Source organism: Eretmochelys imbricata, chromosome 9 (assembly GCF_965152235.1).
Source record: "Eretmochelys imbricata isolate rEreImb1 chromosome 9, rEreImb1.hap1, whole genome shotgun sequence".
NCBI lineage: Eukaryota > Metazoa > Chordata > Testudines > Cheloniidae > Eretmochelys > Eretmochelys imbricata.
The window spans coordinates 54,293,546-54,315,843 of record NC_135580.1 but is presented as its reverse complement, the minus strand read 5'-3'; the positions used below and the strand labels follow the sequence as shown (position 1 = coordinate 54,315,843).

General features: G+C 43.9%; 2 protein-coding genes across 6 annotated transcripts; one reads left to right on the top strand and one right to left on the bottom strand.

Annotated features, from left to right (window-relative positions):
- Window positions 1–1,157: 1,157 nt before the first annotated feature.
- WDR53 (WD repeat domain 53) lies at window positions 1,158–12,747 on the bottom strand. Of its 5 annotated transcripts, none has more exons than XM_077826010.1 (3): window positions 12,652–12,747; window positions 8,440–8,935; window positions 1,158–4,022 (listed from the first exon to the last, which is right to left on the bottom strand). In XM_077826010.1, the coding sequence occupies exons 2-3, from the start codon at window positions 8,917–8,919 to the stop codon at window positions 3,435–3,437; spliced, it is 1,068 nt and encodes a 355-aa protein (XP_077682136.1). In that variant the 5' UTR covers window positions 8,920–8,935; window positions 12,652–12,747; the 3' UTR covers window positions 1,158–3,434. The 5 variants fall into 5 exon arrangements, with proteins under 5 accessions (XP_077682136.1, XP_077682135.1, XP_077682138.1 ...); XM_077826009.1 differs by lacking the exon at window positions 12,652–12,747 and adding an exon at window positions 12,011–12,094; XM_077826012.1 differs by lacking the exon at window positions 12,652–12,747 and adding an exon at window positions 11,943–11,960.
- FBXO45 (F-box protein 45) lies at window positions 12,568–21,018 on the top strand. Its single transcript, XM_077825538.1, has 3 exons — window positions 12,568–12,819; window positions 13,981–14,337; window positions 18,393–21,018. The coding sequence occupies exons 1-3, from the start codon at window positions 12,568–12,570 to the stop codon at window positions 18,576–18,578; spliced, it is 795 nt and encodes a 264-aa protein (XP_077681664.1). The 3' UTR covers window positions 18,579–21,018.
- Window positions 21,019–22,298: the final 1,280 nt, after the last annotated feature.

Genomic DNA, 22,298 nt, shown 5'->3' with positions numbered 1-22,298 from the left:
TCAAAAACAGTTCCTTAAATTTACCATAGTTTGAAGCATCATCAATAGGTATCTTACTGAATACGTCCAGAGCTCTCCCAGTCAATTTTGCAACCACAGTGGTCATCTTTTGATCTTCAGGAATCGCCTGGAGAGTGCACAGTCTCTCAAAGGTGATGAAATATTCAGCAATATCACTGGATTCATCATACTGTGGGCATAATCATTCCCATTTGTGGATTTTTGAGGAAGTAGAGCCAGCTGCTGAAAGGTTTTCTCTCTTCTACTCCATTACAGGCAGTTCATGCTTCTGGGTCTCAGTTTAGGCCTGTATTTCTCTGTCTTTTAACTCCAGGGCTAGCTGCCTCTCTCTTTTCTTCTCCTTCTGAGCATCTTGCTATGCTAGCCTCTGGGCTTCAAGCTCTTTCTCCTTTAACTCCATGGCTCTTTTGCGAGCAACTTCCTCCCTGGCTGCTTCTGCCTCCATAGCCCTTCTGTGTGCAGCCTCCTCCCTGGCTGCAGCTGCTTCTTTGAGCCTCATTTGAAACTTGCGGTCCTTTGCCTTCTCTTTCGCTTCCAGTCTGGCCAGCTCTAGTTTTGTGGCTGCCTCACTCGTAGTCATTTTCCTGTTTTCTTGTGCTTATTTCCCTCACCCGAAATAAACAAACAGAAAATAACAAACCAGTAACCACTTTGTCGGTTTTCCAGCTAGCACACTTAAAACTCACTTAAAATCACTGCCAGTGTCTCAAAGCAATCAGCTGTGCACAATCGTGTTCAACTATGCCATTGTGATGGGCTCAGTCACAGAGACCCCCTTGCAACTGTCACCTGACATGCTGAAACTACCTCTGACACCGTTTTCCTTGCCCAGCTTGGGACTCCAGAACCCTGTCTTGTTGAGCCAGACACGCTACTCTGCTGCAACACAAACCCAGGGTCTGAACCACACCCCCAAAGCTGCAGACTTTAACCAAAACTGTTCAGCAGGTTTCCTATCTCCAGCACCCAGACACCCAGCTCCCAATGGGATCCAAACCCCAAATAAATCTGTTTTACTTTGTATAAAGCTTATACAGGCTAAACTCATAAATTGTCCACCCTCTAGAACACTGATGGAGAGATATGCACAGCTGTTTGCTCCCACAGGTATTAATCACTTACTCTGGGTAAATTAATAAATAAAAGTGATTTTATTTAGCATAAAAAGTAGGATTTAAGTAGTTTCAAGTAATGACAGAACAAAATAAGTTACCAAGCAAAATAAAGCACAACACACAAGTCTAAGCCTAATACATTAAGAAACTGAATACAGGTAAATCTCACCCTCAGAGATGTTCCAATAAGCTTCTTTCACAGACTAGACTCCTTCCTAGTCTGGGCCCAATCCTTTCCCCTGGTACAGTTCTTGTTAGTTTCACCTCAGGTGGTAACAAAGGGGATTTCTCATGACTGCAGCCCCCTTTATTCTGTCCCACCCCCTTTTATGGCTTTGGCACAAGGCAGAAATCTTTTGTGTCTCTGGGTCCCCACCCCTCCTTCTAAATGCAAAAGCACCACGTTTAAAATGAATTCCAGTACCAGGTGACATGATCACATGTCCTGTGAGACCCCAAGCCTCCATTCTTTCTGGCCTGACTCACAGGAAGGCTTACAAGTAAATAGAGCCATTTACAGGTGATTGATTCTGAAAGCACCCTTAATGTCTTCCACTTAACATGTTTACATCAGTAATACAAGTTTATATCTTATTCTCCTAACTCCAGACATAGAAATGATACATTCATACAAATAGGATGAACATTCAGTAGATTATAAGCTTTGTAATTATACCTTACAAAAGACCTTTTGCATAAAGCATATTCTAGTTACATTATATTCACACTCATTATCGTATTTTCATAAAGTATATGGAGTGCAACATCACAGATGTACAGCGGATTATTTTGGTAGCCAGAGGGGAATGTCTACTAAGTATTTTAGTTACAGTTTGGCTCTTTTCTTACGATAAAAGGAAAATCCATCTCTCCCATTATCTTACTGCTTGCCACCAAAAAAAGCTTCTAATTGACAAACACAAATTAACCTTATTTTAGTAATCTCAGATTTAATACTTCAAAGTTCAGTATTTTTGGCAAAGATCGCTCGTTTACATGTATAAACAAAGAGATGGAAATAATTTAATTGGTCAGATTGGTTTCCAAACTGTAGAAGTAGTGCACTTTTAGCACATTAGTGATACAGGTCATCCTGGGAAAATACAATTTCTGAATTATTTGCATATCGCATAAAAGCCGAGAGTTTATTAAATAACTTCCAAGGCACAGGATTTACATTTGGTCACCTCCCCCCCCCCCGCATTTTTAAGCTAACAGTCCACCTAAGGCAAGAACCTGCTCGCCCTATTTATGCAAGGAACGCTTGAAATCAGTGATACTATTTGTGTAAGGAAGACAGCAGCATTTGGCCCTCTATATTTTTATTATACTCTGCATTTAAGTTATAAAATGCTCAACTTCACATTTTGCACAGCATATAGGGTTACATAGGATAGTCATACAAGAGCAAGCAGGAGCACAAGGAGCACAGTGAGAGAGAAAGCTTTTATTAAAACAGATTTAAAAGATTTTTTCTTCTGTGACATGAAATCAGAGGAGGACAAGCCAAGTAAACAGCTGTTAACATTTCCCCCCACCCCCAATGTTGTTCCAGTCTGAAAATCCCACTTAATGATGAACTTTAATCAATTTAGCTATTTAACCCACTTCCGTAATTATTCTTAACTATATTAAATTAAAAATAGTTCAAACATGCTTGAAACCCACATTTTCAGTTGTTGCAGCTCAGATGATCAGAGAATATGTCTAATTTAGGCCTAAATTGCCAGAAATGTTGAAACAGGGAAAGCAAAGAACTAAAGAGGTAAGGAGGCAAAGCAGGAAAATTAGTAGTTTTCTTATAGTGCAGGGGTTTGAGGACTCCAGTCAATTACACCTGCAGCAAAGCTTACCACACCCATTGATTTAGTTTTTACAGAAAAGGCCACCATTTTTCTCCCAGACTGAATAGGTTCTTTCTTACAATGTTTGCATGTTACAACCTGCAGCATGAGCCTGCCTCAGTCTGCTCATTTTTGAGCCTCCTCTCAATCCATTTCAAACAAAGTCACACCTATATTCAAGATACACCATCTTCTAACCCCCATAAGAAAATATTTACAGTGAAGATGTGCCGCTACTGAAAAAGATAAAGCAATGTTACTTATGTGCATAATGTGCCACAGCAAATTCCTGGCTGCTTCTAAACATGCATAAGAGCTGGTAATTATTTAAGCTACAGGAAGTTTACTCTCCATGGTAACAAACAGGAGGGTACTCTGTAGAGAACCAGGTAGGCCAGCTCACAACAACCCAGAAAACTAGCTACTTGCCAAGATTTCCTTAAACAATGTGTGTCTAGGTTTCAGTCAGAGGATATACAGATATACAGCTGCTCTGATCCGCAACTAATACCCTCCTGAAGCCTTTGATCTCTGCATATGAAATCCAGTTCACCTTCTCTCCATGTTCTATGCTTAGTTTTGGTAAAACTCCGGCATGTTCATTTGTAACCATTGCATTGGGCTCTCCATCTCTCTTGGTGGAAGTTGGTGTTCTGGCCTTCCTCCTGTGGATGGATTTCACAGGACTCTTCAGTTGCTTCCCAACTTCACTGCTGACATCCCACAGTAACACCTTCCCATCATTTCCTCCAGAAAGCAGCCAATATACTTCTGGCAGAAAGAGGACCTGTGACACCCCCAAAGTGTGACCCTTAAACCCCAGCTCCTGTTCAAACTTGACACCTGTTACCCTGAAGATCCGGATTTTACCGTCTTCACCTCCACAACCAAAGATGTTGCCACATGCTGCAACAGACAGAGAATGGGCTAGGGGAGGATTAAAGAACTGGCCAGTTGATTGGTGTTCTGCTCCCTCTGCTTCGTTCTCCTGCAGGGTCATGGTCCACAGTGGGCGAGCTTTCTGCAGGTTCCACAGCATAACCTTCAAATCAAACCATAAAAAATGACTTAGCACTACAGCTGCTGAAACAGCCTTCCTTTGGATAGTTAAGACTCAACCCTTGAGAAGGTGGAAGTGGTGAAGAAACCACTCTGAATGCTTTCGGAGGCATCTGAGCAGTGGTAGCCATGACACACTGACAGTTTTAACTATGAAACTGAAAAAGGAACACACCAGTGTAATGGGGAATGAGAACAGTGTTGAGAGTCAGATACTTTCTCTGCCGCCTTTGGTTACCCATTTCATTTCCTTATCTGTAAATGGGGAGAACACCTACTTCATAGTGGGGGCTGATGACTTTGTAGATAATGCTGAACATATTTAAAACATTATATAAATACTAGCCAAATTTCATGATAACATACTAACAGTTCAGGGGAATCCAAGCCTCTGTGCTCTGGACCCCCAGGGTGTTTCAAGTTCCTGGAGCCTGAATGGAGTCCAGTCACTGCCCCAAATCTGAGTCCCTTGACACTCAGGGCACAGACCAATGTTCACTTTAATTTTTGACAGGCCGTGTGCGCAAAAAATTTCTTCTGTGCAAATTTTTGTGCTTCTGTGCAAATTTTGTGTGCGCGGTGTTTAGGGTGTGTGCATGCGCACACGTGCACAGCTTAGAGGGAACAATGGCGGAAATCTTTTATCCATCACCTCCTTCTGAGTGTTGGAACCTACTGTCCAGCTGCCTATGGCCCTCTGGGTGCAGCACTGACCCGTCAGACCCCCTGATACTTAAACACACCCCTCTCCCAGAACTCCATCCAAAGTGTGAAGCTTCTGATTACATTGAACTCTCCCGGGGCAAAATTGTGAATGCTTAATACATACTGGTAGACAGGCTTTGCACTGATTCTAGCACAATTGCTCTTTAACAGATAAAGCACAGGAGGCCACACATGATACAAAAACATACATTTGAAATTGCAAGATCCCTCACTTGCTAGCTGGCCCTTTCCTTGGGGTACCATGTGGGTCCAGGAAGGCAGGGTGTTACAAGGTGAGTGATTTCTCCCTCAGACTATAGTAAATGGCCCCAACCCCAGCTGAGCAGACCGTCCTCTGCCCTTTTCAAACCTTCAGCCTCCCCTTAAGGCGACACCCTTGCCAGCTTCCCCACAGGAGGGCAAACCCTTGTCAAGTGACTTTGTTGCTGTGACTTCCCCTGCTAAGCAGTTCTTCTGGGCTAGGACCAGTCTTTTGTCTGGAGTGAATAGGTTTCCTGTGATTGGGTACTTAGGAGTCAACTACCTTCTACTGTTGTTCTGACACCACCTTTGGAATTTTTAACCCAACATGGAAGGAAGTACACCATAGAGAAGTCAAAAGGCTGCATGTTCAAAATGGAGTTTGCAGCCTGACTGACACATAGGGTTCATTAGCTCATACACAATCCATGAATTGTACAGCTATATTCCCAATTTATCACACCACAGTATTTGCAACCCTCAGTGTAGCATTGCGCTACTGCATGAGAAGTGAAACTGACTAGAAACAGGCCAGTCTAGTTTCTCTAGCCAGGCTGGGTAAAATATAAAAATGAAACATTATCAATTTTAACAGGTAGTGGCCCTTTAACAGTAACCTCCTAAGTCTCCAAAACAGCACACAGGGATTTACCTGCATAGTTCCCATTATCAGTTGGGGGGAGGGGACCACAACCCAAATTCCATACTCACCTCACTGAACATTTGAGTTCACTTATTTAAAGAGACAATACAAGATGATTAGAATCGTTTCCTGTATTATCATAATCTGGTGAGAACACCTCTCCAGATGATAAAACTTAATAAGACTCTACCACCTGCAAAATCCCCATATTGCAATAAATATGCTTCCAAATGGAGCATTATTTGACTTCCAGTACTGCAAGTCAGAATTATGGACGAGCCACCCAACAGGGTTAGTATGTGTGTTAGGTGGTAATGCAAAAAAAATGATGTTACTGGCTGGTGAATCTTGCCCACATGCTCAGGGTTCAGCTGATCTCCATCTTTGGGGTCAGGAAGGAATTTTCCTCCAGGGCAGATTGGCAGAGGTCCTGGGGGTTTTTCACCTTCCTCTGCAGCGTGGCGCACGGGTCACTTGCTGGAGGATTCTCTGCACCTTGAAGTCTTTAAACCATGATTTGAGGACTTCAATAGCTCAGACATAGGTTAGGGGTTTATTACAGGAGTGGATGGGTGAGATTCTGTGGCCTGTGTTGTGCAGGAGGTTAGACTAGACGATCATAATGGTCCCTTCTGACCTTAAAGTCTATGAGTCTACTGAGCTACAGGAACACAAGGAAGCTTCAGAAACCGTAAAAACATCTATTCTCTCCCCCACCCCACCCCCAGCATGTGAGAAAAAAGACATATAAAAGGACAAGACTCTGACCAAAATATTCAAACCTGGTGTGTAAAGTTAAGCTCCTAAATCTATATTTAGGCACCTTAAAATAAATGGCCTGATTTTCAAAAGTGCTGAGTGCCTGCACCTCCCATTAACTTCAATTGATTTCTTGGGTGCTCAGCACTTCTGAAAATTATTTCTCAAAGTACCTAACTATAGATTGAGGAACTTTAGGCAACCAGGTTTCCAAATCTTAACCACTATATAAAAAAGTCTGCCTTTACTGGATTACAGCTACATTATGAATTCAAAAATTGAGGTTTATAATGAACACTATCACCTTAACTAGAACATGACAAATGTGATAGTGCTCGTGGGAATTAGTATATATGCAGCCAAAATCATAGGATGAACACTCAAAGCTGTTTTTTTTCCCCTCTCAAAACTTAGAGGCAAGTAAATAAAATAGCAGTGACCTGTAGAGATGGCTATGCCAGTTCCAGGAGTACCCCACCCCTCAGGATATCCTGGAAATACGCATCCAGTGTCAGGTTTTGAATCTGAAAGCCCTTCCATACAAAAGTAGTCCTTTAACGTCAAGGGGCCTATTTGCAGGTCTACACCCTAATAAGCTATCAAAACCTGGGTACTGCAATGTTTGGAATGTTGTTTGCATTAAGTTTATATCACTCCCCCAGTGGATTTTGCCTTCAAGAAAAAAAAACAGACCCCAGCATCTCTATGCTCAAAGAATAACCTGAGTCATGTTTTATCATTGGAGGATTAATAAAGGGTACATTGTCAAAGTTAGGGTATACTCCCAAACTGACTTTCCCCCTATCTTTTTGCAAAGTCCATGTGATTCAGTAACATTTAAATATTTTTCTTTAAAAAAAGAAATCTAGTCCTAAATAGTAAACCTAAAGTTGGAATTTGAAGTGAGGTAGAGGAAGGACAATTTAAAAAAAGTAATTGATTTCATTTAAACTTTCAAGAGGTTATTAAAACAAAGGAATAACCCATTAAATTTTAAACAAAAACCTCGTTATCATTGTATGTATCAGTCAAATGTGCTTTTAACTAATCTGTTTTAAATGTCAGAACAGTAGTATCAAAGGTTAACCCTTTTTGCAAACCACTCACAAAGTTCTGTTTGCAATATTTAATATATTTGCAATATTGGAAAAAGTCAGTATGCATAAAGAAAAACAATGATAGTTAATGTGGTGCAAGCTCTTTACAGCCACCTTCTGTCATGATTTTTCCCCTTTCTTCACACCAGACAGAACCTCTGAGTCTTGGCTATTTCAGGCTTTGGGTGATTTGACCTGTGATCTGTTTGTTGACGACAGACTGAAGTTCTCAGCCACAACTATCCAAGGGCTGTTCCTCTCTGTCTTAGGCTAGTTGCTTTTTTTAGCTCTGCTGCCACTTCTCACACCCCCTTTGAAAGAATACTGTAATTCAGTGACACTCGGACCTCAGTGGTTCAGAAGCCAAATTGGTGATCAACATTACCCAAAAGAGTCATAGTAGTGTGAATTCATTGTTTCATTTACTATAGTGCTATACATTCATATTTAAATATGAATGGGTTTATATTATATATAAATATATATATAAATAATTATCACAGCAAAATGAGTGACCAAGTATTATTTTATCAACTAAAATTGGTTAATAACATAGTAAAAGTGCATTCTGATTGGTTAATAATAAAATCATAGTATTTTAATATGTGCTGAAAAAAGCCACAGGAGGCGCATTAAAGAGCCACTTGCTACTCGCGAGCCTCAGTCTGAGTATCACTGCTCTAATTCCTGCCTTCCCAACTCTTTTATAATAAAGGAAGGCAACAATAGAAACAATGCAACTACTGTGCAGAAAACAGCATTATGAATATCCTCACTATACTGCTGGCTATTATGGTGGGACCACATTAGGAGTGTTGGAGAGCCACATTAACTATCCTAGAATGGAAGAGTACAGCAAATATCATCTAATTACTCATATCCGGTTGATATTTTAAGATCTCTAGCCATCATCCACCATCTACTATAAAAATCACCTTCATGTCCAGTCCACAAGACACAAGGCTTTGAGGGCGCTGAGGTCGAAAGGCAACTGAGGAGCAGATGTTTGAATGCCTCCTCAAGGACCGGCTGACTTTCTTGTTTTCCAAGTTCATAATTTTTATTGCCCCAGAGTCATCTGCAGCAGCCAGGACACTGTCTATCTCATTCACTGACAGGCAATTGATCTCTTCTTCATTCAGACGAAAGCATTCAACTGGCCCCTTAAGGGATCTGACATCCAATACACTAATGGTTTCACCATGGGAGGTGTACAGCCTGCTGGGATAGGTGGGAGAGAACACAACACAGGTGACATCATCTGCCCTCGGGAGCTGTATCTGTCCTAAATGAATCCCCTCCTCATTCCAGATTGTGAGTTCTCCTCTCTCTGCTCCTGAAGCTACCAGCCCTTCTTTGTTTACATTCAAGCACAGTATAGAAGAGGAATGTCCATTAGTCCACTTGACTGCCATGATACTTCAAAGGAGTCTGTGAAAGAAAACAAATTGATGTTAGGGAAGGGTTTTTCCTATTACAGTAAAAAATTAAGAATGAAAGCATGCTTGGCTGACACAGTAACATGTACTGAATGAGATACTAGTGTCCCTAAGGTAAAACAGACACCTGTATAGGTAAGCACATTAATTGGGACTTGGGCTCAAACACTATTGATGTTTTGCATCATCCCCTTGTTGCTCTATTGTGAGAAGTGCTCTGTCCGGTACATGAACTAAATTAAATCACGTTCTGCTAATCTTGAGTAGCTGTCTAGGTGGAAGTTACTTCAGCTGCAACCCCTGCAACAAGGACTGTCTTTTCATTATGTGCATATAGCGCTCAGCACAATGGGGTCACAGTCTCTGACTGGGGTATCTAGGTGCTATCACAACACATAAGTTAAAGTTTCTATTGCACTTACTGAAAAGAGTAGGGGAAAAATCTCAGGACTTGTTTACACTTTCAGAGCTGAAGCAGTGCAGCTGAATCCTGTAGCACTTAGTGAAGATGCTACCTACGCTGACAGGAAAGTTTCTCTCATTTGTGTGGGTACTCCACCTCCCCAAGAGGCAGTGGCTATGTTGATGGGAGAACCCCCCCACCTCCGCCCCGTCAACATAACGCTGTCTACACCGGGGGTTAGGTCTGTTAACTGTCACTCAGAGGTGTGGTGTTATATTGACATAAGTTCCTAGTGTGACCAAGCATTAATATCCTGGCCAACACTCCCTTTTCATAAAACAAATTCTAAGGTTCCAAGCTGTGTGAAAGCTACCATTTACAGCATGACTACCTCCTCTGACTACACAGTCACTAAACTGCTTTGTAAAGCACACAGATACCTAGAGTAAGAAAATTGCTGTATAAGATAAAGTTCTATTCTTCCTAAACAATAAGCTTATTTTGATAATGGTGGGGTTTGCATGAAGTAACATCATCACTGTAAGCAGAACAAATAAAATCGTTTAGCTATATACAGCACTACCCACATAAGCAGAAAGGAAACATACAAAGATGAGATATGGAAAAACTGAAATGAAAAAATAAAAAAGGACTCCACCAGTCTAGTGTCAGTGAAGCCAGAATGATGTAAATTGGTGGAGGTCGGAGGAACTGAGTTAATTGAGGGATGAAGTGAACAAGTTTAAATATGAGATCAGAAGGGAGGAAGTAACCTGTTGTTCAGAGCCATTGAGAGAGAAAAGGTTGAGGAACTTTCTTTGGTGCTTTGACTTTAGCTATTGAATTTTCAGGTAAAAGAGACCAGCATCTAAAACTATAAAAATGTGATGTGCAAAAAACTGTGTTCAGCATTTTTCTGAAGTTGCTGGAAGCCTCATCAGAGGAGGAATTCAGCATTTGTGTAAGGTAAAACTTTTTGCTCGTTTGGCCCCATTGCTGGTCCTAAAGTACGAATCACCACCAGTCTCCAGCTTCTTGCGTGTGACACCACTGCTGCTGGTACACCTGTCCTGGAACCTCACTGCCAACCCACTCTATGGGGCAAAGAAAGCCACTTTGAAAAAGTGTGGATTTTCTTTAAAAAAACCTTGCTAGTATTTATAAACCCACACGTTTTTAAAAAATGTGGGTCTGTAAAATATTTTACATTTTAGTATAATAGGATATAAAGAACACGATAAAACCATGCTGAATTCCTTATACACAGCACTTACTTTACTATGGGGTTGCAAGGTGGCACATACCTGCATGTGACACTGCTAGCAGAATGCTTTTACAGAACGTCACATACCAGGAGTTGGAGATCTGTGGCTGGTCCAGACTTCCCAGGGCTTGAACTTTAGCTAACTTGAATTTACTAATGTGCTTGATGACCATGTTTACCCTTATTAGTTGGAGTCATCAGCAAGTATGTCTAAAGCTCTGCTCCTGCAATTGGACCCACCTGGAAGGACCCTGGCACCTATATGAATCATATTGTAGGCTAGGGCCTAAAATTGTTGAGGCTTTGTAAACAGCTTTACACATTATGGTTGAAACAACACAAATATATTAAGTATTTCAGCAATTTGTCATTCCAATTCAAAGTGTGATAAGAAGCATTGCCTCTATTTTAAACCAAACATGATTTGTTCAAATTTTGTGGTGGAGGCAAAGATCAATGATGTTAAATATATTAATATGATTTTAAATTGTAAACTCTTGGCAGCAGGGATCTTTTTAAAACTATACAGCGCATCTAACAAAGCTCTTTGTGTGCACACAGGGGTAGGACATGGCCCTAGTGGAGGTTTACAGTTGGGGGTGGCAGTCATAGGCAAAGGCCCCTGGTGGCGGGGATGAGCAGAGGAACGATGGGCAGCTGTAGGCAAAGCTCTCCCCTCCTCCCCCCATGGGATGGATGAGAGTGGGTTTGTGTGGAAGTGGCTGTAGTCAAAAGCCAGTGGTGGTGACTGGGGATCGAGGGGGGTATAGGAAAGGCCCAGGGGGTAAGCAGGAAGAGGGTGGCCGTATGAAAGGGCCCCTGCAAAAGGAAGTGAGTGGAGTGCAGGTGGCTGGAGGAAAGGACCTGACAGGTATGGCTGGATGGAAGACCAGGAAAGGGGGGGGTGTTCGGGGGTAGCTGTAGGGAAGGCCTGGGGTGTGTGTGAGGAGGACGGCATGAGGGAGGTTAGCGGGGGAATGGTAGGAAAGGCCCAAGGCGAGGATTAGCCGGAGGGGGGGGAGGGGCAGGGTGGCTGGAGGGAAGGCCTGACGGGGGGGGAGAGGATGGGTGAGGGAAATGGCTCGAGGGAAGGCCCGAGCGGGGGCGGGGTGAGTGGGGTGGCTGAAGGGAAGGCCCAGGTGAAGGGGAGAGGGCTGGAGGTAAGGCCTGTGCGGAGGGGGAGGCTCGAGCGGGGTGAGCAGGGAAGGCGATAGCTAGCAGGAAGGCCGGCGTGAGGGGAAGGGAAATAACTATAGGCAAGGAGCGGGGGACGGGGGGAAAGGCCCAGGAAGGATGAGCTGGAAGGAAGGCCAGGGGATAAGCAGCTCCCACCGCTCGCTCTTGTCCGTGCTGCAAGGGAGACGGGGGGGTGAAGGCCACTGGAAAGGAGACCGCGTTACCTTTAAGTACAGCAAGCACCTAGCTTCCCCGCGTGACCCGCCTGTTCCGGCGCAGCATAATTACGTCAACTCAACGGCCTTCTGTGTCTCCTCTATGGCCAAGTTAGTGTACGCTGAGGCGCATGCGTTCCGAGATCCTATGACAGCTCTGCCCTTAACCAACATGGTGCCCCTGCTTTCACTCTCTCCTGGTACAAAGTAGGAGTGAAGCTGCTGTGGAGAAGGCCGGGTGGATGGGCTGGGCATCGCTAACTACTATGTTCCCGGGATAAACTGTGGCACTCTGGAATCTCAGTTGGACCCCTCCTGCCGAACCGCAGAGCTCACTTCCGCCCGCTCTTGTCGCCAGTCCGGGGAGGGCAAACAGCTCGCGCCGCCCCGCACTGTATTGCCGGTTGCCGCGAGGCTGGCTAGTGTGGCTGGCGCCGCCTCAGGGGCTGGTACCGCGGCTCGCGCCGTCGGGGGGGGTCTCGCGGAGCGGGCGGCGGCGGCTGTTGCCGGCCGGCCGGCCGGCGCCGGGAGGAGGGGCGAGCGGCCGGTGAGCGCCGCCAGAGGCGATGGCGGCGGGCGGCGGTGGGGGCGCGGCGGGGGGCACGGGTTGGCGGCTGCCCGGGAGGGTGCTGGAGCTGGTGTTCTCCTACCTGGATCTGCGGGAGCTGCGCAGCTGCGCGCTGGTCTGCCGGCTGTGGCACCGCGTCCTGCACGGTGACGAGAACAGCGAGGTGTGGCGCAGCCTGGCCGCCCGCAGCCTGGCCGAGGAGGCGCTGCGCACCGACATCCTCTGCAACGTGCCCACCTACAAGGGCAAGGTGAGCGGGGCTTCGCCACAGGCCCCCAGCGGCCGAACCGCCCCGGCGGGGGGCAGGGCTGGCGGCTCGTGCTGCGCCGCCGGGATCGCTGCAGGGCCAGGGCACCCCGCGCGGCGATAGCGACTGTGCAGGGCCGGCCGGTGCTGTCCGCGCACCCGGGCACTTTTGGGGGGACCCTCCCGCCGCGCCCGCCGTCCCGGCCCCAGCGCTGCCAGAGCCGTTATCTACTCCCTGAAATGACTGTTCTCTACCTTCGCCTTGACAATGGGACTGTCCTATGGAGAGCAGGTTTTCCCTGGCTGCGCCTCCCCACACCCACTGCCCAACTTCCATCTCCCCTGTTGGAAAACGGCAAGTAGATCTGGTGCTGCTGAATTGTCATCTTCTTGCAAGGAAGGCTTGTCTTAAGCTGCTGCCATAGTATTAAGCGTTGGTCTTACCAGCTGTTCAAAGCAAGTCTGGTCAACTGTGCTTAAAATACTCTGCACAGCCAGGAGGCTGTCCCCATTGCTGTGGCCTGGGAAGCTGAAATCGGGTTGGCTATTTGAAAAATTTCCCTAATATTGACAGGGCTTTTAATTGCTTGTCTTACAGGTGCCCTCCACTTCCTACCATTCCCCTCCGTCGTCTCTACTGCTCTGTGTCAGGGGCTCATGTACTCTGGTTCCCTACTCTCTGGAGTCTTCAACCAGTAAACCCACTATCCTGCACATAGGTGCTGACTCTGGGTGCTCCGGGGCTGGAGCACCCACAAGAAAAAAATAATGGGTGCTCTGCACCCACTGGCAGCCCCACAGATCAGCTCCTCCCACAGCCCTCCTGCCTGCCACAATCAGCTGTTCAGTGGTGTGCAGGAGGCACTGGCAGGGAGGGAGAGGAGCAGGGGTGGGAAGAGGTGCGGGAAGGGTCGGAGGTGGGAGCTTGGGGGAAAGAGTGAAGTGGGGGCGGGATCTGGGGTGAAGTGGGGGGGGTTGTTGAGCACCACTCGGGAACTCAGGAACTTGGCACCTCTGATCCTGCGTACTTTTGCGTCTCCTCTACACTGGTTTTAAAAAAAAGTTTGAAATTTGGTGGGAATGAGCTGTAGGATGTTAATGAATTAATTCATTTTATGATTATTCCCTCCAGTCAAAAATCCCTTCTTTCTTCCTGTGGTTTTAGGTACGGGCCTTTCAACATGCTTTCAGCACCAATGACTGCTCCAGGAATGTGTACATCAAGAAAAATGGATTTACATTGCACCGGAACCCCATTGCTCAGAGCACAGATGGGGCAAGGACCAAGATCGGTTTCAGTGAGGGTCGTCATGCTTGGGAAGTTTGGTGGGAGGGCCCTCTTGGCACAGTGGCAGTAATTGGAATTGCCACAAAACGGGCTCCCATGCAGTGTCAGGGCTATGTAGCACTGCTGGGCAGTGATGACCAGAGTTGGGGGTGGAATCTGGTGGACAATAATTTGCTACATAATGGAGAAGTAAATGGCAGTTTCCCACAGTGCAATAATGCACCAAAATACCAGGTGAGTGAGACTAAGCACCAGCTAGAGGCTCTACTGCATCTGTAAACAGTTCTTCAAGAATTGTTGGGCAAGAAAAAGACTTCATTGCCTAATAAGCCTTAACACTGTTCTTTAATATGTCCCTTTCCTATTATAAAAATGTCTGTTTCCTAAACTGGTCAGACGTGGCAATGTATACAATATGTTTACCTTTTGAGGGGAAAAATTTACCTGATAACCTTTTTTCTAATTTACTGGTTTATTTTAGATTACATCCCTATATGGTATACGGATTCTGGATCCTACTTTGTCTCTTCCAGTTAGAATGAAATTAATATTGAACCTTTCTTTTATCTCAAATCTTATTTGATATTATCCTGCATTCATACAGTTCATTGAAAGGAAGCTACCTCTTTTTTTTTTTTTGGTAATAAAAGGTACTAGAGCATTCTAAATGTTTTAACCAGGGATTTGTCCACCAATAACAGGGCTGTGTTTGATAAGAATTATGTCTTTTTGGTACATCCCAGTGTTAAGTGTGCTGAGTCTAGTCGGTAATTGGATAGGAATTCTCCAAGGAAGTCCTGGGTGATGTAGAAGTGATGTTTATTCAATAATTGATATTCTTAGAGGTGACATCTTTTGGATGAAACATAACATTGATGTTCAGATAACTTGCCATAATTAGGGAGTGTGTGGCACTTTTCCCCCCCAAAATTGTGGTATTTAGCTTTGGCCAAATTCCACTTTTGGTTAACTATGTTCTGCCTACTAGATTTTCTGACAGTACAGCTTCAATTGAATATGCTATACTTCCTGACTTACACTATTATGTAGTGTTGTTGTGTGATGTTCCACTTCAGATGTGGCTGCATTTTAGTCGGTGAACATTGTTTAAATGTATATTTATATATAATATTCCTAAATCCCCACTCTAAGTAAAGTTAGCTGTCTGAGTGGTATGATCTGTGTAATGGCACTTAAATTTAAAAAATTGCACTTTTTTCTGAAACATGTATCTATGATTTTTATGAGTAAAACATAATATTACTGTAATTTAAAGATCAGAGAGACTATTTTTTCTGTAGTTGATTTTGTCTGTTTGATAACACTGTGTGTTGTCACTCTACCTATTTACTTTGTTTCAGAGTAACAGCCGTGTTAGTCTGTATTCGCAAAAAGAAAAGGAGTACTTGTGGCACCTTAAAGACTAACCAATTTATTTGAGCATAAGCTTTCGTGAGCTACAGCTCACTTCATCGGATGCATACTGTGGAAACTGCAGAAGACATTATATACACAGAGACCATGAAACAATACCTCCTCCCACCCCACTCTCCTGCTGGTAATAGCTTATCTAAAGTGATCACTCTCCTTACAATGTGTATGATAATCAAGGTGGGCCATTTCCAACACAAATCCAGGTTTTCTCACCTTCCGACCCCCCGCCCCGCACACAAACTCACTCTCCTGCTGGTAATAGCCCATCCAAAGTGACAACTCTCCCTACAATGTGCATGATAATCAAGGTGGGCCATTTCCAGCACAAATCCAAGTTTAACCAGAACGTCTGGGGTGGGGCGGGGGGTAGGAAAAAACAAGGGGAAATAGGCTACCTTGCATAATGACTTAGCCACTCCCCGTCTCTATTTAAGCCTAAATTAATAGTATCCAATTTGCAAATGAATTCCAATTCAGCAGTTTCTCGCTGGAGTCTGGATTTGAAGTTTTTTTGTTTTAAGATAGCGACCTTCATGTCTGTAATTGCGTGACCAGAGAGATTGAAGTGTTCTCCGACTGGTTTATGAATGTTATAATTCTTGACATCTGATTTGTGTCCATTTATTCTTTTACGTAGAGACTGTCCAGTTTGACCAATGTACATGGCAGAGGGGCAATGCTGGCACATGATGGCATATATCACATTCACGAAAGCTTATGCTCAAATAAATTGGTTAGTCTCTAAGGTGCCACAAGTACTCCTTTTCTTTTCACCTTGATTATCATACACATTGTAAAGAGAGTGGTCACTTTGGATGGGCTATTACCAGCAGGAGAGTGAGTTTGTGTGTGTGGGGGGGGGGGCGGAGGGTGAGAAAACCTGGATTTGTGCTGGAAATGGCCCAACTTGATTATCATGCACATTGTAAGGAGAGTGATCACTTTAGATAAGCTATTACCAGCAGGAGAGTGGGGTGGGAGGAGGTATTGTTTCATGGTCTCTGTGTATATAATGTCTTCTGCAGTTTCCACAGTATGCATCCGATGAAGTGAGCTGTAGCTCACGAAAGCTTATGCTCAGATAAATTGGTTAGTCTCTAAGGTGCCACAAGTACTCCTTTTCTATTTACTTTGTGTGGTCAGTTTCCCTTGTTTGGGTCTTTTACACCCTAACAGGAAAGGAGGGTGGGGAAGAACTTAAAACCGGGGTGTGCAAACTTTTTGGCCTGAGGGCCACATCAGAGTTCCAAAACTGTATGGAGGGCTGGGTAGGGAAGGCTGTGCCTCCCCAAACCCTAACTGCCCCATCCCACTTCCTGCCCCCTGACTGCCCTCCTAAGAATCCCCAACCCATCCAACCCCCCCTACTCCTTGGCCCCTAACCGCCCCCTGGGACTCCACCCCCTATCCAACCCCCCCTGCTCCTTGACTGCCCTGACCCCATCCACATCCCCACCACCTGACAGGCCCCCCTCTAAAGCCCCGTTCAGAATGCCGCCCTGCAAACATGGGCGGAGGACTCAGGAGGAGCAGGGGCAGCCATGCAGTCGGAGAGAAGCAGCGGTTTCCCCTTCAAAGCATCACGTCTCTCCCGTCGGCTGTGCAGCCGCCCGGTGCTCCTCCTGAGGCCTCCACCTGCATTTGTCGCCTGCCTACTCCCCTGAGGCTGCAGGTGAGCCTCCCTTCCTGGTTTCCTCTGCCCCCACAGTGCAGCCCCCTCCCACGGTGGCGGCACCGCGAGCTGAGGCTGTGGGGGAGGGGGGACAGCAGGGGAGGGGCTAGGGGCTAGCTGGGCCTGGCAGGCCGGGCCCGCAGGCTGTAGTTTGCCCACCTCTGACTTAAAACCATAGCAATGGTCATGGAGACTCAAGGATATGGTGTAGACAAAACTGTTTTGATCTTAGTTTTTAATTGACTTGATTTCAAGTTGATGTCTCTTTAAAGTATGCTTGAATTAAGTAAAACATGTGAGATGATCTTTCTTTTCATAAAATAAAGACTAAAAAGTATACATTCTTAAGTGCCCTCTTATAAGTTAGAGGTTAAAGGAGACTACATCTGAGGGTGGCTTGACTCTTCCACAACATAGGAGCTTGTGCAATATCATGTTACTGCTTGCTGTTGGGAGCTGTGACTTATTTAAATTTCAAATCATGCTCTAGGTAAATGAACTGACATGCAATATCATGTTTATATGCTGATCTGTGATTCTCCTGGCACAGACAATGTTTATTACTCTCATATCTTTTTTTTTCTTTTGGCAAAAACAAATGGGAAAAGCCTACACATAGTTCTGAAATTTCCTGCTCTATCGGTAAATAAGAGTGTAATGCCGATGTTCAGAGTGCATGCTTGGCCAAAAAAGTGGTTTAGTGCACCTGGCATAGAGTATCTACTTTCTTAAAACCAGTTCCGTGGCTTTAAAAGCTCTCTGCAAAGGCTTTACCTATTTATCATAATGAAAGCTATATTCAGAGTCATGGGAAATACAGGGTGGAGGCCATTACAAAATAGCCACATACTGCAGAACACTGAAGTAGATGTAATGCAGTGTATTAATTCTTATTGCCAGAACAGTCACATGTGAAGAGTCACATTTGGTGGTTGTACCCTATATGGGGTATTTAGCATTGTGATTGTTAACTTGAAATTTTATGTACAGCTATACAGAATCTTGTGAGCATCAGTAAAACTGACACTCACAGAAAAAATAATTCATTTTTATTGAGAAACAGAAACACACCCTTCTCCTAAGGTCTTCTGTTCTACTGTCTATGTGCCTATTTGTTTTATTTCCCTTTTGATTGGTCTCTCTTTGAATATTGCCTGACTCTTCTTCCTATCTCCGTTTGCAGATAGGTGAGAGGATTCGAGTAATCTTGGACATGGAAGACAAGACATTAGCCTTTGAGCGAGGCTATGAGTTCTTGGGAGTTGCATTCAGAGGATTGCCGAAGGCTTGCCTATATCCAGCAGTGTCTGCTGTGTATGGCAACACAGAGGTGACTTTGGTCTACTTGGGAAAACCTCTAGATGGATAACATTGATTGTTTCATTGGGACATCAAGATCTGGAGGAGAAATCTGCACGTTGGTTAGAAGGAAAGATGAACTTGAAATAAAGTGTGGGTACGTGTGCAAGAAACATCCAGGAAAACAAAGAATTGTGATTTGGAGAACCAGCCATACTGCAGGAATAGTTACATTTCCTTTTTCTACCAAGCCAGAAATATCCTCACGGTTGGAGTTGGTTGAGTGGGCAGTTCACACATGCATGTTGCAACAGATTTCATTGCTAAGATGGCTGTGTGTGACATCAAATATGTAAGGAAAGATTTTATAGAAGTGCTTGAGGAAATTAACCTGAGATTTGTAGGTAGCGTGTTTTGTGAAAGACTCCCATTTTAAAACGGTTCCTTCCGGGCCAGCGTGGCTACCAGAGGAGAAAGAGTCTGGTTGGGTTTTATTTATATTTTTTAACGTATTGAGAAGCATGGTCTACCTGGACTGCACTTCTCTTATACAATGAGATATAAAATGCGTGCAGCTATTTTTAAGTGTATTTTAAAGGTTGTATATACAGAACATGTAAAAAAAAAATCCTGTTAAACAAAACAAAAGGGTGGCTTTGTTCTAAACTGGGATATAATTTCTTAAAGGAAAAACCACTACATGGCATCAGAACAACCTCTGCTGAGAGATAGACAACATAACATGCTTTATAATACTTGCATGCATCTTGGGATGCTTTTGTGGAAGAAGGTGTTACATATGCTCATTTGGATGTGGTAGAAAGTTTCCATGGCTAGAGCAATTTTTGTTTGTTTTCTTGACAAAAAGAAGTCCCCCATGAGTTTTATTAGGCCACAAATCCTGATCCCTATTAACAAGGGAATGCAAACCAATTTACTGGGTTGATCTTCCTCTTGATGCAGAAGAACTAATTCATCTTTAAGAAGTCATAAAGTTTATAATATTGTAAAATGAGGCTTTCAAAGTAATATGAAAAACAATGTTTAACTTCCTGGGTCTCGATTTTATTTTCCTGTTAAAAATGTTTTAATAAGGATTCAAGACTTTCTTTTACTTGACTTAAATTGGGTATTTAAAAAACAAACGCCCCAATATCCAGGTATGGGCTCTGTCCACCTACAGCCAAGAGTAGTAAAACTCTCACCTCCCACTGACAGGAATTCTGGATCAGGTCTGTTGTGGGGAGTCTTCACCCATTTCATTTTTCTAAAAACTATTTTTCACAAACTTGTCAGCATTACAATACTCATGGAATCTGAGAAGACTGTGATACCAAATCAGTTGTGTCCTAAGAAAGTACATGTAGGTGCTATAGCAGCTGCTTTCCACAGAGGCTGAAAGCTCAGCAGTGGTCTAGGAAACTGCCAGCTTCCACAATGAAAAATGCAAAGTTAGCCTCCAACCTGGCAGTAACATCTTAACCTCTAAGCCCTGAGGCCAGCCCTTGGTACTAAAATTTTATTATTTTTTTTTTTTTTTAAATGATCCTCCAAGTTACACAGAGCTATCTTAACTGTTTCAGGATTATTGGCAAAATGCTTTGAGGGATGAAGGAAGGAAACATTTGTACAAACCCTTAATTTGTCTGTGCTAGAGAATCTGAATCATGTAATCTCAGACATATTTTTGAGTTCTCTGTGTATGGGCATGAGAGGAAGTTGTTAAATTATTGATTTCATTTTTTTCTGTTATCTGATGAAGGCAGGGGAAATGGTACAGGTAGCTGTCTGGAATAATTGGGGTGCTGCTGAAGAACTAGGTTTGGAATGCTTTTTACATAATATATAACAGGGTTCTGCCCTGGAACAGACTCTGTTGTTGCCACTTGAAGGGTTTTAAAAAATATTTATTTGTTTTATGTGTAGTCTGTTACTTAAAGGGAATATCTGTTGAGGTCCGTTTCTCTTGTCTGTTTATTTGAAAACAAAATGCACATTAAGAAATGAAAGACCTTTTAAAACATGGAACTGAAACATGGAACAGTTGAATGAGGTGAGATGTGAATAACTTTTAGAAAAATCTATTGTTACAAACATTTACTATTTGTACTAGATTGTAAACTATATATCAGTACAGCAGAACATTATGGCATTAATTTAAAAACTGTCCTAAAATGAAAGAAAAACTTCAGTTAGATTAATGTGCTCTTTAAATGAGTCTTGGAAGGCGTGGCCTCTGCACTTGTTCATGGAATCCAAGTAGATATAGTTAATCCCAAGAACTGTTCCAGAGAATTCTGTTCATGAATTAAGTTTCATTTTTGTTTTTCAGGTAATGTCATTCCCTCTTTCCCTATAAATTAGAAGTGGTGGAAGCTGAACATTCCTTTCCTTGGGGGGCAGGGGGTGGGGAACATCTTGCTTATGTAAACTTCTTATAACTTATTACTGGAGACCAATGCTAGTTGTACAAAATATTAAAATAAACTCTGTTACAACATAAAAGGAAATGTTTGTGTATTGTTATAACAGCATTCACAGCATGTTGGTGGGGGAGTTGAAGTAGCAATTTTGAGAGTGTTGAATTGGAGAAATTTCATTAAGTCCAACTGCCAAAAAGGTGAGGCCTATTGTGACTGGTTTCTGCTGTTTGATTTGTAGTATGGGCATTTAAAAAAAAAAAAAAATGCCCTGGCCAATGATTGTAAAGAGCTTGTAACTCAATGGTATGTATATGTGCTTGTGTACTCTTTGAAACACAGGGAATCTCACAGGTGACTTTAACGCAGTTGGGAGCACTCTCCCTAAGAGCCAGAAAGATGGTTCAAGTTTCATACCAGGAGATGAGTTGATATTCATTGCTGAGACTGCACTGCGGTGTGTGCAGTGCTGCACAGAGAGTTCTTTCTGCCACTCTGTGGCTCTTGATGTGAAAGTTAAAGGTTGTGGGTACCTTTAAGGAGAATGAGTAAACGTTTCCCCTCTTGATAAGAGACTCCAGAACAGGGATTCTCAAACTTTTTTTGTTGGGCCCTCCTTTGAAAATATTTCAGGTTGTGATGACCCTCTAGAGTTACCATATTTCAAGTTCCCAAATAGAGGCTGGGACACGGGGGTGGGGAGTGGGATACAGCAGCCCCCTCTCTCTGGCCACCCAACTCTGAAGGCAGCACTGCTGCGAACAGCAACACAGAAGTAAAGGTCGCAATACCATATCATGCCACCCTTACTTCTGCACTACTGCTGGCGGTGGTGCTGCCTTCAGAGCTGGGCACTTCGCCAGCAGCCACTGCTCTCCAGCCACCCAGCTCTGAAGGCAGCGCAGAAATAAAGGTGGCAATACCAAGTCATGAACATGGGTTCATATTTCAAAAATCTGCTCAGATGGGATCCTGCCTATCAGTTCCCTGAGGGAGTCAAAGTCTGCTTTTCTGAAGTCCAGGGTCTGCTTTCCTTTCTTCCTTGTGTCAGGATCGTGAACTTGACCATTTCATGGTGTCTACCTCCCACGTTCCTATCCACTTTTGCTTCCCTACTAATTCTTCCCAGTTTGTGAGCAGCAGGTCAAGAAGAGCTCTGCCCCTAGTTGGTTCCTCCAGCACTTGCAGTAGGAAATTTGTCCCCTACACTTTCCAAAAACTTCCTGGATTGTCTGTGCACTGCTGTATTGCTCTCCCAGCAGATATTGGGGCAATTCAAATCTCCCATGAGAACCAGGGCCTGTGATCTAGTAACTTCTGTTAGTTGCTTGAAGAAAGCCTCATCCCTCTGGGCCGGTGGTCTATATAGC

Coding starts and splice junctions, on each gene's coding strand:
- WDR53 (XM_077826010.1), bottom strand. CDS start 8,919: ATGGCAGTCAAGTGGACTAATGGACATTCCTCTTCTATACTGTGCTTG. Junction 4,023..8,439: donor CTTGTGGACTGGACATGAAG/GTGATTTTTATA, acceptor TTTGATTTGAAG/GTTATGCTGTGGAACCTGCA.
- FBXO45 (XM_077825538.1), top strand. CDS start 12,568: ATGGCGGCGGGCGGCGGTGGGGGCGCGGCGGGGGGCACGGGTTGGCGG. Junction 12,820..13,980: donor TGCCCACCTACAAGGGCAAG/GTGAGCGGGGCT, acceptor CTGTGGTTTTAG/GTACGGGCCTTTCAACATGC. Junction 14,338..18,392: donor ATAATGCACCAAAATACCAG/GTGAGTGAGACT, acceptor CTCCGTTTGCAG/ATAGGTGAGAGGATTCGAGT.